We start from the raw sequence: 15438 nt of genomic DNA, 5'->3' as shown, positions 1-15438 counted from the left end.
TTATCGGTCTGAATAAAAAGAAAAATAATCGAGAGCTCATTATCGAAACGTTACCAGACTTTCTGTTCTTCTTAAACACAGGCGATATCTCTAATGACGATGAAATGTCATATCTGCTCAGACGGGCTTTGGCTCAAACCGAGTTGAATCACTCGTCGCTTGCCGATGACGACAGAGCGTCTAAACGAAGCCCCGCCCATCATGTTTATTTACCAGTTTATTTACACAAAAGAAGGAATTTTAAAGAATGTTGGTAAGCAGACAGTGGATGTAAATATATATATATATATATATATATATATATATATATATATATATATATATATATATATATATATATATATATATATATATTTACATCCACTGTCTGCTTACCAACATTCTTTAAAATTCCTTCTTTTGTGTTCAACAGAAGAAGGAAACGCATACAGGTTTGGAATAACATGAGGGTGATGATGAGGAAATTTCATTTTTGGGTGAACTCTCTCTTTAAGAAAGTCTCTTCAATTATGTAATACTTATAATCAGTGTTGGGTGTAATTAATTACTTGGTAATCTAAGTATTTTAATTTAATTACTTTTCCCTTGAAAAAGTAACGTAAGGGATTACTCTTAATTTTTCCGGAATTTAATTACAGTCACTTCTGATGTAATTGCATTAAATACTATAGACTACAGAACACTTCCATCTAACGCAATAGTGTGTTTAAAATCAAATTTAAATGTTAAAATGTATGTTTTCAATGTAACCTTCTCCCTTTACACACTTTGGTCAGTTCAAGAATAATTTATGCAATTGTATATTGTTTATTTGAAAGAACTAAAGTGCCGTATCATGTCTATCCTTGTATTGTTCAACTGTTCAAGGTTGATATGGGATTTTAGAAAGTAATTATAAAGTAGTAATAGAGTAGTAGAGTAATCGAATTACACTGTAATTAGTAGCTAGTAATTAATTACTTTTTAGAGTAACTTAACTAACACTGCTTATAATATGCTTTAGTTTATTTCAGAATTTCCAACCCTTAGTTTTGTTTGTAACTGTTGTTTTTGTTGCAAAATAAACAAAACAACAAAAGCCTTGCAAAACCAGTATTGCTTTAGCTGTATTGGTGTTTCCCAGTCAAAGGTCGCTGATATACAGTGCATGTCATTTGAAGATATCAAAGGATGTTGCAGTGAAAATATTGCAGTGTCCACAAGGTGGAGCAGAACGCTTAAAAAAACCCTCCAAAGTGATGAGATGATTGTTTTTCAGTGCTTTAATAAGAATATAAAAACTATAACAACGATATAATACAATGAACAGCTCTTGGTAATTGCTAGACCTGAACTGGTAGTTTCAGACAGTCAATATAAATGTCAGTCATGTTTTGTCCGACCCGTCGCTCAGATGTGGGGGTTTCTGTTCATCTGGATTATTTCTTGACGTCTCCTTTATTGATTCCTCTGCAACAATTTCCAAGGCCTCGTCCCCTTGAACTCTTCGGACTGATTCTCCTTTAGCAGCCAGGATCTCCTCGATGTTTCTATGGCAAATACAGAACATGCGACTTTTAACTTCACAATAAAGTTTTCGTCATAATGCTTTAGAGCAGGGGTTTTCTTGGGGGAAAATGTAGAGAAAAACAGTGTAAAAAATTATATTTAAATAAATCTAGTAGTAGAGTTACAGTACTAAAGTGTGTAGATTTTTTTTTAATGTAATAGAAAATAATGTACAAATTTTCACAGCATAAATGAGTCTTTATAGATGAAAATATATAGCTGCTTTTTATTTTGTAGGATGGATCCTCACACGAGGATGAACATATCTATGGGTTAGTGGCATCAAGGCCTGGTTTCACAGACAGGGTTTAGATTAAGCCAGGATTAGACCTTAGTTCAATTAGGACATTTAATTAACTTTTAACACAGCCCTGTTTTCTTTATTTCAGTTTTTAACATTTCAACTTTTGCGCGGATCAATCACACAGTCAAATGAATAGTCCATGCACATGAACAAACATACACACCTTTTCCCCTCCAGGTCAGAAAACCAGTTCAGATTATCAGCGATGACGTGATGGTTGTTGCATCCAGGACACGTTACTATGACGACACCCTTGTGATAGGCTATCTTGGATATTTTCTTCGTGGAGCGAGTGGAGCACACCTAAAGAGACAAAACAGAAAAGTACATGACTGAGCTGAGCTATTTAGGCGAGTCAAAAGTTCCCCAGCTGAAGAGTCACACACATGTACAGAAGAAGTATGATCGTACTTTGCAGGTGTACACCAGTTGATAGTGCGTTGACTGCACTTGTCCAATGGCTTCAGTCCTGCACTCCGAGGTTGTGAAGCTCCTGCAGGAACTCAATCTGCCTCCATTCTGTGACCCCAGTAAAGAATTAGTGAAGTGTAAGGAGGTGTTTGGGGCTCCTTTCTGTGCCGCCTCATATTTGACTCTAGCAGGACAGAATGTTTTGGGCACAGACAGACTTCCCGCACCACGTGATCTGATTATTATCGGTCTGAATAAAAAGAAAAATAATCGAGAGCTCATTATCGAAACGTTACCAGACTTTCTGTTCTTCTTAAACACAGGCGATATCTCTAATGTCGATGAAATGTCATATCTGCTCAGACGGGCTTTGGCTCAAACCGAGTTGAATCACTCGTCGCTTGCCGATGACGACAGAGCGTCTAAACGAAGCCCCGCCCATCATGTTTATTTACCAGTGACATGTGGATTGCATCGAATAGTAAGGGTCATTTACTTACTTATTCAGAATTTTTAGGAAAATTTTAATTGTATATATCTGCCAAGGAGTATAGGATGGTAATCAATGCCATCCCCCCAGAACTTATGAAATTGCTAGGAAATAATATTATTGAAAAGCCAAACATAGACAAACAAGGTGTAAATTCAAAAGGCAGAAAATGTCAAAATAATTATCTCAGAACAATTTGCCGAATTTCTTTAGCCATTGGATTTTGGAGACGTTGTCAATTGGAAAGAGACCTTTAAAATCTCCAGACACTTTATCACCAATATTACAACTCAAATAAATGTATGGTTTTATGATAATACTGGTGACTTTAAAATTTGGTATATTGTGAAATTACTCATTAGGCTGTATAGCCTATCGAAAATGATTTATCCACAAATGTAAATTGGGAGGGAAAAAAATAATTTGACTTATTTTAAAATAGGTCTCTGCTTGTATACATTAAAAGAAAAAAGAAATAACGAAGCAAAAAAAAAACTAAATTATTTTAAAGCCTTCTATAAATCTATTCTTTTAATAATGTTTGTACTTATTTATAGACATGTGAGTTTACTACTGCTTTCTCTTCTCTTATTTTATTTATCATAAGATTTGATGTATAGGCCTAATTGATATGTTATTGCCCTTGTATGTTTATTGTTCAAAAGATTGCAATAAAAAAAGACAAGTGGATTACATCAGTTTGAGATGAAAGTTTTTATAAATACATTATACATGTTGCTGGGAGAAGCTTGAATATATGCCAAACTTTGCTCACAGGGGTGAAAGTGTGTTTCAATGACTGATAGCCTGCTCACATCATGAGGAGTCTTTAAAGTAAAATTTCTTATAGTCCTGCTCCTGCAAATAAATCTGATGATAAACAAATCTGATGATAACGATGCTGAAATGGTCTTGAAATAATCTTGTACAAACATATTTCAGGTGAATATACCAATGTAATTCTGATTATCATGTTATTATCATTTTATTGCTAGCTATTTGATTCATCCTACTGGTAAACAGTGGTAAACATTCCGCGGGTAAATGTTGTAACATCTGCTTCCATTTTGCCTTTGATGAGGAGAACTATATGATGTCATAGGAACGTCATATTTCCGTTATTCAACAGTTGTGACTTTTCTTGCCTTCCCGCGCGTCTGTGTCTTGCGACAGTTTCTTCGGTTACAGTTAACGGGCAAACGACCTTCATCTCACAAGGATAGTCTGCACCGTCCGCTCCACCCTGCGTCAAAGTCACGCCCGCGTGTGCGGTATCAGCGCAGCCCCAGTCAACGCGCCCGCTCGCGCCGCAGTACATATTCTACTATGGCGAAGATCTGGCTCATGAATATTAATCGACTCATGTTGACGTCACGTTCTTTTTTGTGTCCGTCACGTAACGTAATTAAATATGCACGATTCACAGTTTTCATACCTGAGTGACTTATTTATGTTATTTAATGTTGGAAAAGATCTCTACAAAAGTTCAGAAAGAAGAAAACAATTATTTAAAAACAGTCAAAAGACAATTTAAACAGTAAGCTATCTTTACTTCAAATTATATTTGATCATTAAAGAAGAGGACCATACATTTAAGACACAACATTAAATCATTCTCTTTTTTCAAATATCGCTTATAAAATTATATAAAATTATGTAAAGGAAATATATCAGATTTGTAAAATTGGAAAGATCAGAAACACAGTTCTATAGAATCATACAAGATTATATTTAACTTATATAGATTTTATATAAATAATAAATACTATATATGTGTATATATATATATATATATATATATATGTTATAAATACGATATATAAAACATGTATTTTTATATTAGGCTATATGTAAAATTATATAAAACTCACTTAAAGTAAATATCACAGGTTAGCAAAAATATCTAAGACATATAAATGATTATTATATAAATAATAAATACCATGAATAAAGTAAATAATAATAATAAAATATATATGTTATAAATAATATATAGCCTATAAAATATATATTTTTGTAATATTTATAAAAATGGTATACAACTCACTAAAGTAAATATTATAGGTTAGCAAAAATATCTAAGAAAATGATAAATATTATATAAATAATAAATACTATAAATAAAATAAATAATATCTGTATTAGTTATAAATAAGTGTATGTATTTTTATATTATATATATATATATATAAAACTCACTAAAGTAAATATCATTGGTTAGCAAAAATATATAACATATATCAATAATTATTATATAAATAATAAATGCTATAAATAAAGTAAATGATATATATATATTATTTTATATATATTATAAATAATATGTATACAAATATGCATTTTTCACAATGGCAATCGCAATCATAATTCATGAATCAGAGATTTTGAAATAATGCTATCTAATTTAACAATGCAGCGCTTTTGGCACTGTTTGCTCTGTACCCTATTGCCATGCAAATTAAGCTCTGTTAAATTGAATTGATTCGTCAATCCACAGTCAGTCTAGGCCCGCGGAGTTTTCTCAGCCAATCAGGATTGGCCTAGCGGTTCAACGTAAAGTTACGTCATTAATATTCATGAGCCGAGCCTTCGCTGTAGTAGGATTCGAGTCAGACGCATCCCGGGAGGTCCAGCTGACGCGTATTCCTGGGCGTGGCTTAGCCGCGTTCCTCAACTCTTTCCTCGGGCTGCGGAGTGTGTGAGGCTGCCGCTGTGGATCGTGGACCGGAGGAAAGACATGTATCAGTTATGCGCCACAGGAGCCAGAGATCCACTCAGTAACGAGGCCGGTGAGTTGCGCCGGATGTGTGTGTGTGTGTTTCTCGGGGGTTGAGTGTGTGTTCAGGGTGTGTTTGACAACACAAAAGGCTTTTAGGAGACCAACAAGACAAGCTTTAATTTTCCACCCACGGAAAACCATTAAACGGCAGGCCAAGGACTGTGTGCGCGCTTAACTTTGTGCGTCTTGAGTTAGTCTATAAATTAATGAATTATTGTGTTTCTGTGCATGTGTTTTTTCACTATCCAGTGCGTGTTTCCTGTGCTTGTATCTGGATCTGATCTTATTAATATAACATCTCATGTAATTGTATATCGCCCCCTAAACTAGGGGTTTTCAAACTGGGGTCTGCATGGGAGTCCATGAAAAAAGTTCAGAGAAAAACAGTGTAAATTAAATAAATAGGGCTTATATAAAAAAAGAAAAAGAAACTAACTGAATAAAATTGATTAAAATAAATGACAAAATTGTTAATATATATAAATAAATAAAAAATAAAAAATTAAATGACTTATTAAAACAGCAGTACCATAGTGAGTAGAAAAATAAATAATGTAATGTAACAGAAACTAAATGTTTTCAAAATAATAGTACACATATTTTCACTGATCTTTATACATGCACATATATATATAACTGCCTTTAATTTTTAGGATGTGGTCCCTTGCATGAGAAGGATCATATTTGGGGTCCGTGGCATATAACAGATTGTAAAAAAACCCTGCCTTTAGATTACAGTCTGATATTGATTATACAGCCACTTAGAACAATTAGGGCTAGAGATAAAAATACATGTGTTTTTCTCCACTTACTGTAGTAATAGAATGATTTTGGGACACTCCTTGCTGGGTGTGTTGTGGGTTAGTGGTTAAAAATGTAGGCTAGTAACCTGTTGGCCACAGGTTTAAACCTCAGAATAGGTGTACCGCCATTGTGCAACTGAGAGGGTCTGCCGTATATCACTTCAGAAAATAGCACAGATGTGTCATGGACTATTTTAACATCATTTGCATTCATTATATTTGGTTTATTTTGCCCCATAACATGGATAAGGGTTAAATGCTAAAGGCGAGAGATGTGTGTGTTTTGAACAAGTGCAGGCCTGATGTTTTTCCTCAACGTGTGTGAAGATGTCTTTGTTAGCTGGAGCAGGCCGAATGTGTTCCAGGAAGCAGGGTTGATCTGAGCAGGACACACCCGTAGTTGACTGCAGTGTGTGGAGTGTAAAACCCAAAGCCTGCATGTCTGTGGGACGCCACACACACAAGACCTATGACCACCACATATAATCACCAAATGCCCTTTCCTAGCATCTGTGAAAGAGTCGAATGCATCAGAATAGAACTGTTCTCGAGGTCTCAGTGACTCTGGCTATATCAATTTTATATTAATAAAAAAAAAGATATATATAATTTATATAAAATTTGATCTTTTTTCATCAGAATTCCGAGATATAAACTCACGTCCAAGAAAAAAAGTCAGAATTGTGAGGCAATTACCTTTTTTATAATTTTATTTTTATTCCGCTGGGGAAACGAACTTCCATAAATGTGACATCATTTCATGTGTAATGCAATATAAATTGTATAAATAAACTATTTAGTTTTTCATCAGAATATCAGCAAATTTGCATGGAAACAATAACCATTACATTTAAGTTCTCCATATTTATAAATCTATTTTAAAACATGCTTTCACATTCTGTATTCTTGATTTGCTGAGAAAATAAAAGCACAATTAAATTGATGATAATTTTCTGACCACATGATTTAGAAAGCAGTTTCTCTGACCTCACATCAGTGTTTTATTAGGTTTACTTTTATACTAGCATTATCTTCTAAGCCAATAAACTCTGAATAGATATATATAATTTATATAAAATTTTATTTAAAATTATGAAAATAAAATCTTATATATACGTATATATAAAATATAAATGTATGTTTTCACAACATGATCTGCATTTTCATGGGTTTAAATAAGATTTTTGTTATAAGAGACATTAAAAACAACTTTGTGCTTCAAAACCCCTCCTTTCCTGGTAAAACTATTTTATTTTAATTGATTTTCAAAAGTCAATGAATTTGCGACAGCTGAATGTAACATTTTTGACAAGCCAAACATGTCAACAAACACGTGTTTCTGAGTAACATGTCATTTATTCAAGCCACAAAATAAACTTAATTCCGTAAAATAAGTATAATAAAACATTTCGAATGTTTCCAGCACGTTTGATAATTAATTAATTACCCAAAACAATCAACATGGTTTACTTCTCTCACACATAGTGACGTCCGTCAAACACTTATCCTGGCTGTCGGATGGGATATTACAACTAAAAACACTGCAAACTAACTTTGCAGTGGTTTTTGTAAAGAACAGAACAGAGCATTATTGAGGTCATTGCTCACTGCAAATCTTCAGATCTGCCCTTGCTCTCTTTGGCATGTTTGTGGGAGAAATAGACACAAAATCATTCTTTTGATTCTGATATTTTCAGTGAATTGGTTTGTTCCAGCTCTCAAAACCACTCTAAATGATTAATTGACAATTTAGATGAATCAGGTTCCTGAGTTCTCACTCTGTAATGCCTCGTCCCATAGACTTCCATTACTGTAAATGCATTTGTTTTGTTTTTACAAACTTAAGAGATCAGTCCAAATTGTTATCTGTGGTAATTGCCATGTTACAGATAGAGCTTTTTATTTCACTTTCCATTGCTGAAAGTGTGGTTTTATACCAAAGTGCACGTTTAATTGCTTTGAGTGGTTAAACCCCCATCATTAGCACTGGAGTCTTTCTGGCATGGTAGTTTTGAATTAGTGGCGATAAATAGCAAACATTTATTCCAGTATCATTATGAGTGAAGCCATAAGACGACAATTTGACATGTTACTTAAAACCTCATTTCTCTCTGTGTCTCAGTGTGTTGTTCAGCTCTTTTGTTGACCGGACAGAGTGTGGTGATGGTTATAGAGATGATGCACTAGTCTAGTGTGTGTGTGTTTGGGTGATGTCCTTCTTTAATACCAGCCGTTAGCAGCAGATGGGGACAGTATGCCCTTGGGGGAACTAAACAGAGTGAGTTAAACAACAGACCCTTTGTGTGTGTGTGTTTGCGAGACGCACCTGGATTTCACGGGACTCAGGACAAAATGTTGTGCGGAAGAAGAGTTTGTTTCACGTGTTCACTCACAGGCTTTGAAAGGATGCAAGTCGTGGCCTAATGGTTAGAGAGTCAGACTGGTAACCCGAAGGCTGCGGGCTCGATTTTCAATGCCGGCAGGAATCGACTGAGATGCCCTTGAGAAAGTCACCTAACCCCGATTCGCTCCCCGGGCGCCACAGTAAAATGTGTGTGTGTTCACTTCGCACCACTCCTATTGTGTGGATGGGTTAAATGCAGAGGGTTTACCACATGCATGGGTTACCATATACTTGGCCTTCACATGACACAAATAAGTTAAAACAGGTCAGAGACAGTCATGAGGTATTGTCAATAATATGATGTCAATAATATGAAAGCGTCAGAATAGTTGTAGGGAGCTCCAAGTATTGATGGTCTATAATGTGCTGGGGTTTTTTTTCTTTTTTTTTTGCAAAATAACAATAGATCCATTAATGTGAGCATAGAAATATGCAAATTGGACACAGCAAACTAACATTGGGAGAAAGAAAACAAACCTATTTCTATCTGCCTTTTTTTCTTGAAAATTTGATAGTTCCAAATGTGATTATTGGTGGTGATAAATCAAATAATCAAATAAAAAAATAAAAAAAATCTAACCAGCAACTAAAAAAAACCACTCAACTTTTTAAAGGGTTAGTTCGCCCATTTAAGACATGAAGTTGTATGCAATCCTTACCAGCACTATAGTGCATACACACTGACCCACTCTGTTGTCACCTCCCTGGTCAGAGTTCTGGCCGCTGGAAGTTTTTCATTAAAGTACTCCCGGTTATTTTCCGGGGCCACAAAACTGTGCGTTTTTACGTGAAAAAATGATTTGCGTTTCAAAGCTTGATTAATTTACCACACAAAAAACATGCCGGTCAACGTTTTTGGTTTTATAGACTTAACGTAAAATTTACAGTATTAAACCGTAATTCATTATCTGATATAATGATAATTGACCAACTTATTGAAGTATTAATATCTGTTTTGAAGCTGCACAGTGTTATTCGCACAAACATTAAACACCATCATGGTAATGATGCGCATGAAATTTTAAAAATGCAATAAACATTAATTTAACAACATTAAATGTAACATAAAACCCTAATGTACATAACTGATTAGAAAAGAACTAAGAAAACTAAGAAGAAACATAGTTATTTCAACAAAAATAGATCAAATGTGAAATGTCATGCAGGGAATTGTGGGAATGTCAATTTACTTTGCCTTTTTTTCTTGAAAATTTGATAGTTCCAAATGTGATTATTGGTGGTGATTAATCAAATATTAAATTTAAAAAAAAAAAAAAAAAATCTAACCAGCAAAAAAAAAAAAAAAAAAAAAACTCAACTTTTTAACTAATTCGCTCCAGTTGAGCCAACTTGCACACTGAGTCCGAAATTTTCGTTTGTGTTTTTTCGTATTTGGTGTTTTGGCAATTCAGAGCCACCAAATCCCGATCAAACGCCATTCAAAATGCTTGCTACGGATGCGAAAAACGCAGAAAATCGAACCCGATCCGATTTTTTTTAAGACGGACTAAAGTTTCGGAGGCAGTGAAACTTTTTACTTTATTTATTTTTTTAACGTGCGAAAATTTCGGACGCGAATTTCGGACTCAGTGTGCAAGGGCCTTTAAAAACTTAACTTAACTACCTAATCTTTTGAACTTCTTGTCAAGGTAATTATAGAATATTTAGCAATGCAAGCAGATACAAGCCTTATTTTTCATCTCCATGTTTGATTTTCAAAGATAACTTCATGACATGAACATTGTTTGCCTCTTAAAACTGGAGGCAAACATTTTGTTGTGGAACAATAAACAGTTCTTTTATAGTGATCAAGAAGGTTTTTGCAATATAGCGATTTTGCAGTTCCACTAGAAGACAATCTGTCATATTCTTATCTAGATGTCTCCCAATGAAGGGGTCTCTGTCATATTGTATCAACCACCATATCTTGTCCTGTATTTATCGTGGCAACTCGGGAGAGCACAGACTGTAAATCTAACGGCCTGTTATTATGGCATAATGTTCAGATTCATAGAAGGAGGAACAAACACAGAGAATACAGTTTCGCTCTTAGTAGCTTGTTTCAGCTTTCCTGCTGCCGTTGTGCTTTTTTCTGCTGGATGACATTGCTTTCTAGAGGTTATGAGAGAAGTCAATACTGCTAACTTTGTGAAAGTATTTATAACGTTAATTTACATCATGATGGAAATAATTTCTGTATTTTTGCTGTAACGTATCAGCCTCATTACTATGAGGAGGAATGGGGTGTTTAGTGTGGAAGCCAGAAGGCTGAGGAAAATGTCACGTGTAATTATATTCAAAGAAAGAGGCTTTTATCTCAAGCAAGCACACGATAAATGGGGAGTATGTGTGTGTGTGTGTGTACACTTGCATGGCATTGTCAAAGATTATTGTGATGGAACAGACGTTTCATGGACTAGTGCTGGTCTAGACTGGATCAGTAGACAGTGTGAGCCGGACGGAGACAAACACACTCACTTGGCCTTGTGTTAAAACAACACGTCTCTAATCACTCCTAAAGGAAAGAAGCTGACACACACACACTCACACACACACACGGCATCTTCTGTCTACTTTCTGAAGGATATGAGGAAATTGTCTGTTTAAAAGACGCTTTTGAAATACTTGAAGTTTAGTAAAGTTTGTTAAGAAGAAAGAGATTGTTTGCATGTGCGTGTGTACAAAGGTTTGTGTTTATTAATTGTTAATAGACTTTGAGCTGAGACACATTTAGTTGTGCATTTTGTTTTTCAAAGGAATATTCACCCAAAAATTGAATTCCCTCATTACAAAATTTGAATTGCGTTGAACTCGTATATAACTGATGGATAGGAAAACTAGCGGCAAATTACATTAGTGAAATTCTTAAATATAGTGCACAAATATAGTCTACTTTTACACTTCTGCCATTTTATGAGCTTGACAACCCCAGTAAGCTCTAACTTTCATTACAGGAAAGAGTTGGGGAATAAAGATAATAATAGGGTCATTTGAGTTGGTAAAATGGTCAGAATTGTCATTTTGGGTGAACTATTTATTCCTTTAATAATGTCTTATTAAAGGAATAAATAGTCCTGTATGTTATTTATTTCTGTTTTTCAAGTGTTTGCATTATCAATGAAGGATTTTGTCCTACAAGTGTTATATTCCTCTTCAGTGCATATTTAGTGTGCCATTCTTCTTCTACAAGACTGTAACAAGCAACTATGGTGTTTGTGGGTTATTTATCTATGGAGTATGAATGATGTGTGAATGGTTGGTTGTAGAGTGTAAAGTATGTGTTTTTTATCTTTGTGTGAACTGTGTGTGAATATTCAGACAGTGTGTGTTTGGGAGATAAGGAGGTGTTAATGTAAATAGGGTGCTTTGAGTAGTTGCCGAGAAGGAATTGCTGTAGTGTTTTTAGTTTTAGCACGATTGTAGCATATTGCTAGGGTGTTCTGAGTGGTTTCTTACTGTAATTGTTAATTGTTAAAAAGTAAAACTGCTAAAATAGTTTTTGTTCTGTGAAAAACTTCCCTGAAGAACTAAAATGACTGAAACTACAACTGAAATAAAATAAAGAGAGCTAAACACACACACACACACACACACACACATATATTATTTTGAATTGGCTTTTATTTTTATATGTTAAGTTTTCATTTTTATTTTTGTACGATTAGTAGCCTAATTTTGATACATGATATAAATACTATTTCTATATTAATTTGCCATTTATAAAACATATGTTTTATAAATGCAGCCAAATGGCTTTGAGCAGGTGAACTAAATTAGCAACATAATATAATATTTTAAAGCATCTCATCTTTGACCCTGTTGTATATTCCCATTGAGGATGTTTAGAAACGGAGGTGCTCTAGGAACTTGGAGGCGTTTCAGCCCAACGTGGAATTTTTACAAGGTCTCTCAGTAAACAATTGCTGGGGCCTTTTCTGCATTTTCACTCCAGCTCCTGAATGCCAAACGGAAAATTCCCAGCCTTTCCGAGCCTAAGTATAGATTCCCAATTTATACTGAGTCACTGATTCCAGACTCTTGATAGTGCGCACGCATACGGCCTACACTGACGCTTGTTTGGTGTCTGTGGTCGTCTGAATGATTGATTTTGGGAGGGAATTTACGAGTTATCTGTCTGGATGCCTTATTAAAACGCTTTTTCTTTGTCCATCTCTTCACTTGTGTTCTCTTTGCTGTCTCGCTCCCATTAGCCTTTTCCCCCCAGCTAATAAACTCTTTCTTTTTCTCCCGTCCCTCCTCTTCCTCTCTCCTCCCCTTTTTATTTTGATCTGTTACGCTTTCGTATAACATGAAATTTAGCGCTTGAGTCATATACTATATGGTGCTTTGGCATTCTGGAGTATATTATGGGTAAAGTGTCCATTCGTCCTTTAATGTGAATCATTCATTTTTTAGCTTTCAATCATCCGCAGTTTCGTAATCATGTAGTCATGTGGCTGTGTCCTAATTCACATGCTTATGCACTAAAATTGTGTATTTCTTTAGTGTTGTCAAAATACTACCCACGGTGCGTCATACCGTTTACAAGGAAACGTTTAGCTACATTACAAGTCTCATTACTTTTATATAATCTTTTATATGCTTTTTTAGGTTCATACACTACCGCTCAAAAGTTGGGGGTCACTAAGATTTTTATGATAAAAAAAAAAATGCATTTATTCAGCAAGGATGCAATAAATTATGGAAGCTTGTTCACTTTCCACCACTGAATAAAAAAAGAAAAAAGGTAATTGTGACTATCTCACAATTCTGACTTTTTTTTCTCAGAATTGATTGATATAAATTGCAATTTTCAATTGCAAGTTATAAAGTTTGTGAGATAAAAACTTTTCCCTCAGAATTGAAATTTAAAACTCGTAATTGTGTTTATATCTCACAGTTCTGGAGGAAAAAAAAGTCACAATTGTGAGATAAAAATTTGCAATTATCTTTTAAATTGAACAAACTTTCATAATACATTTATCAAAAATGACTGTAAAAACATTAATAATGTTACAAAAGATTTCTGTTCCAAATAAATGTCGTTTTGAACTTTCTATTCAAAGAATCCTGAAACAATTAATCACAGTTTTTAAAAAAAATGTGAAATATCAACATTGATGATAATCAGAAATATTTGTTGAGCAGCAAATCGGCATATTATAATGATTTCTTAAGGATCATGTGACTTCTGAAGAATGATGCTAAAAATAAAGAAATAACATTGCAGTATTACTGTTTTTACTGTATTTATAATTAAATAAATGCAGTATAATATAGACACAATTTAGAATTGTGGGTACTGGGCAATATTAACTGAAAAGGAATTTATATTTATGTATTTGACACTTTTGTCCAAAGAGATTGCATTCAAATTTCACGTGGTCTTTTAATCAGTTCATACATATTACATTCCCAGGGAATCAAACCCACAACCTTTGAGGAACGCTTAAAGCATGAATGGATCGTGCAAACTTAAAAAATCCACCAGAAATAGTATTTCATCAGGGTGATTTTGGCATCCTGTTTTCAGCATACTGTGATTCGGGACTCACTTTTTGTTTGGACTATAGCAGACAGCAGCTGTTGTTAATTCTGAGCTGATGTTGTGTCAGTCCCCATACAGAAACCTCTGGGCATACATGCATGCGTTGTATCGTATGCACCTGAAATTAATGCTAAAATTAGCTACAACTATGACTTTGTGTGCTTGTGTGTGTTTTAATAGAGTTTGTCCTCCTGTGTAATTGTACTCCCACAAGCACGCACAGCACAAGATGTTTTGCTGACTCATTTCAGCCACTTCCTGCATCCAGGACATGAGCTCTGACTCACAGATACTGTAAGAAAAAGACAGAAGAAAAAATGACAGGCTCAGAAAGTGAAACACTGTGTGTGTGAAGTAAAAGGGGCAGCAGACAGAACAAGGTTAAAGATCATTAAATAACATGTGTTTTCTCACACACTTTAGGAAGATTTCAGGAGTTCTCTTTCATAGGTTCACTCGACGCTGCGTAGCGATGACGCAATGGGAACGCCCCGAGGGCAGTGCTGATCGTCTGAACCTGTATAGTTTCTTTTACTGTCTATGTATAGACCTTATGCGCCAGAGAAACCCTTTTACTCATAGACAGTAAAAGAAATGGACACAGCGACCCCATAGACTTCAATGGAGAAAAGTGAAGTCAATTAGAAGCACTCACTTCCTGATTGCCAAGCGCACTGCGCAGGCTCAAACTGAGCTTGACGACGTAGATGTGACGTGAGCAACCTGTCTCACAGTTGTACGTCTTCTAGTAGCGGTGCCAAGGGGAATCTGAACCATTCCCTTCCGAATCTTGCAGAGCCGGAGAGCGTGAGTAGGAGCTGTCCATGAGCAGCAGGAGCAACTTTATGACTCTCTATGAGCTTCTCCCTTGACGTTATGCCTCCACGTCCCCCCGATTGCGCGCAAGCTTCTACTTCTGTCTATACGGTAATTTCTCTACTGTGCGACAGAGAGTCGCGTGTTATGACGCAATCGTTAGCCTATTTTTACAAAAACTGCTTCTACGGGGCCATAACGTAAGACACAAGGTAATGGAGCCTTTTATACATTGTCGTGTTTCTTGAGAAGTATAACAATGGACAAATTGAGTCTTTAAACGCCTCAGATGGAAAGTTATTCACTGTCAAAGTGACGACAAAATGAGTCAATGG

The 15438-nt window shown here is 35.1% G+C and overlaps 3 protein-coding genes across 3 annotated transcripts in view; 2 read left to right on the top strand and 1 right to left on the bottom strand.

The window, feature by feature from the left end:
* Positions 1 to 15438, top strand: part of rapgef1b (Rap guanine nucleotide exchange factor (GEF) 1b) — a 90091-nt gene that overhangs the window by 59831 nt on the left and 14822 nt on the right. The gene's annotated exons all lie outside the window — the stretch shown is intronic.
* Positions 1248 to 2622, bottom strand: dnlz (DNL-type zinc finger). Its single transcript, XM_056266153.1, has 3 exons — positions 2264 to 2622; positions 2016 to 2155; positions 1248 to 1529 (listed from the first exon to the last, which is right to left on the bottom strand). Exons 1-3 carry the CDS (start codon positions 2543 to 2545, stop codon positions 1367 to 1369), a joined length of 585 nt encoding a protein of 194 aa, XP_056122128.1. The 5' UTR covers positions 2546 to 2622; the 3' UTR covers positions 1248 to 1366.
* The window catches only part of lrrc8aa (leucine rich repeat containing 8 VRAC subunit Aa), a 31795-nt gene continuing 21747 nt past the window's right edge, over positions 5391 to 15438 (top strand). The window contains exon 1 of the mRNA XM_056266144.1: positions 5391 to 5542. The gene's annotated coding sequence lies outside the window, so the exon portion shown is untranslated. The remainder of the gene's footprint in view (positions 5543 to 15438) is intronic.

This window comes from Rhinichthys klamathensis, unplaced genomic scaffold, assembly GCF_029890125.1.
Source record: "Rhinichthys klamathensis goyatoka isolate OS25496 unplaced genomic scaffold, OSU_Roscu_1.1 h1tg000245l_1, whole genome shotgun sequence".
NCBI lineage: Eukaryota > Metazoa > Chordata > Actinopteri > Cypriniformes > Leuciscidae > Rhinichthys > Rhinichthys klamathensis.
The sequence above is the reverse complement of the archived record's forward strand: the minus strand, read 5'-3'. Positions and strand labels throughout refer to the sequence as shown.

Coding starts and splice junctions, on each gene's coding strand:
- dnlz (XM_056266153.1), bottom strand. CDS start 2,545: ATGAGCTCTCGATTATTTTTCTTTTTATTCAGACCGATAATAATCAGA. Junction 2,156..2,263: donor AACTGGTGTACACCTGCAAA/GTACGATCATAC, acceptor TTGTCTCTTTAG/GTGTGCTCCACTCGCTCCAC. Junction 1,530..2,015: donor TCTGACCTGGAGGGGAAAAG/GTGTGTATGTTT, acceptor TATTTGCCATAG/AAACATCGAGGAGATCCTGG.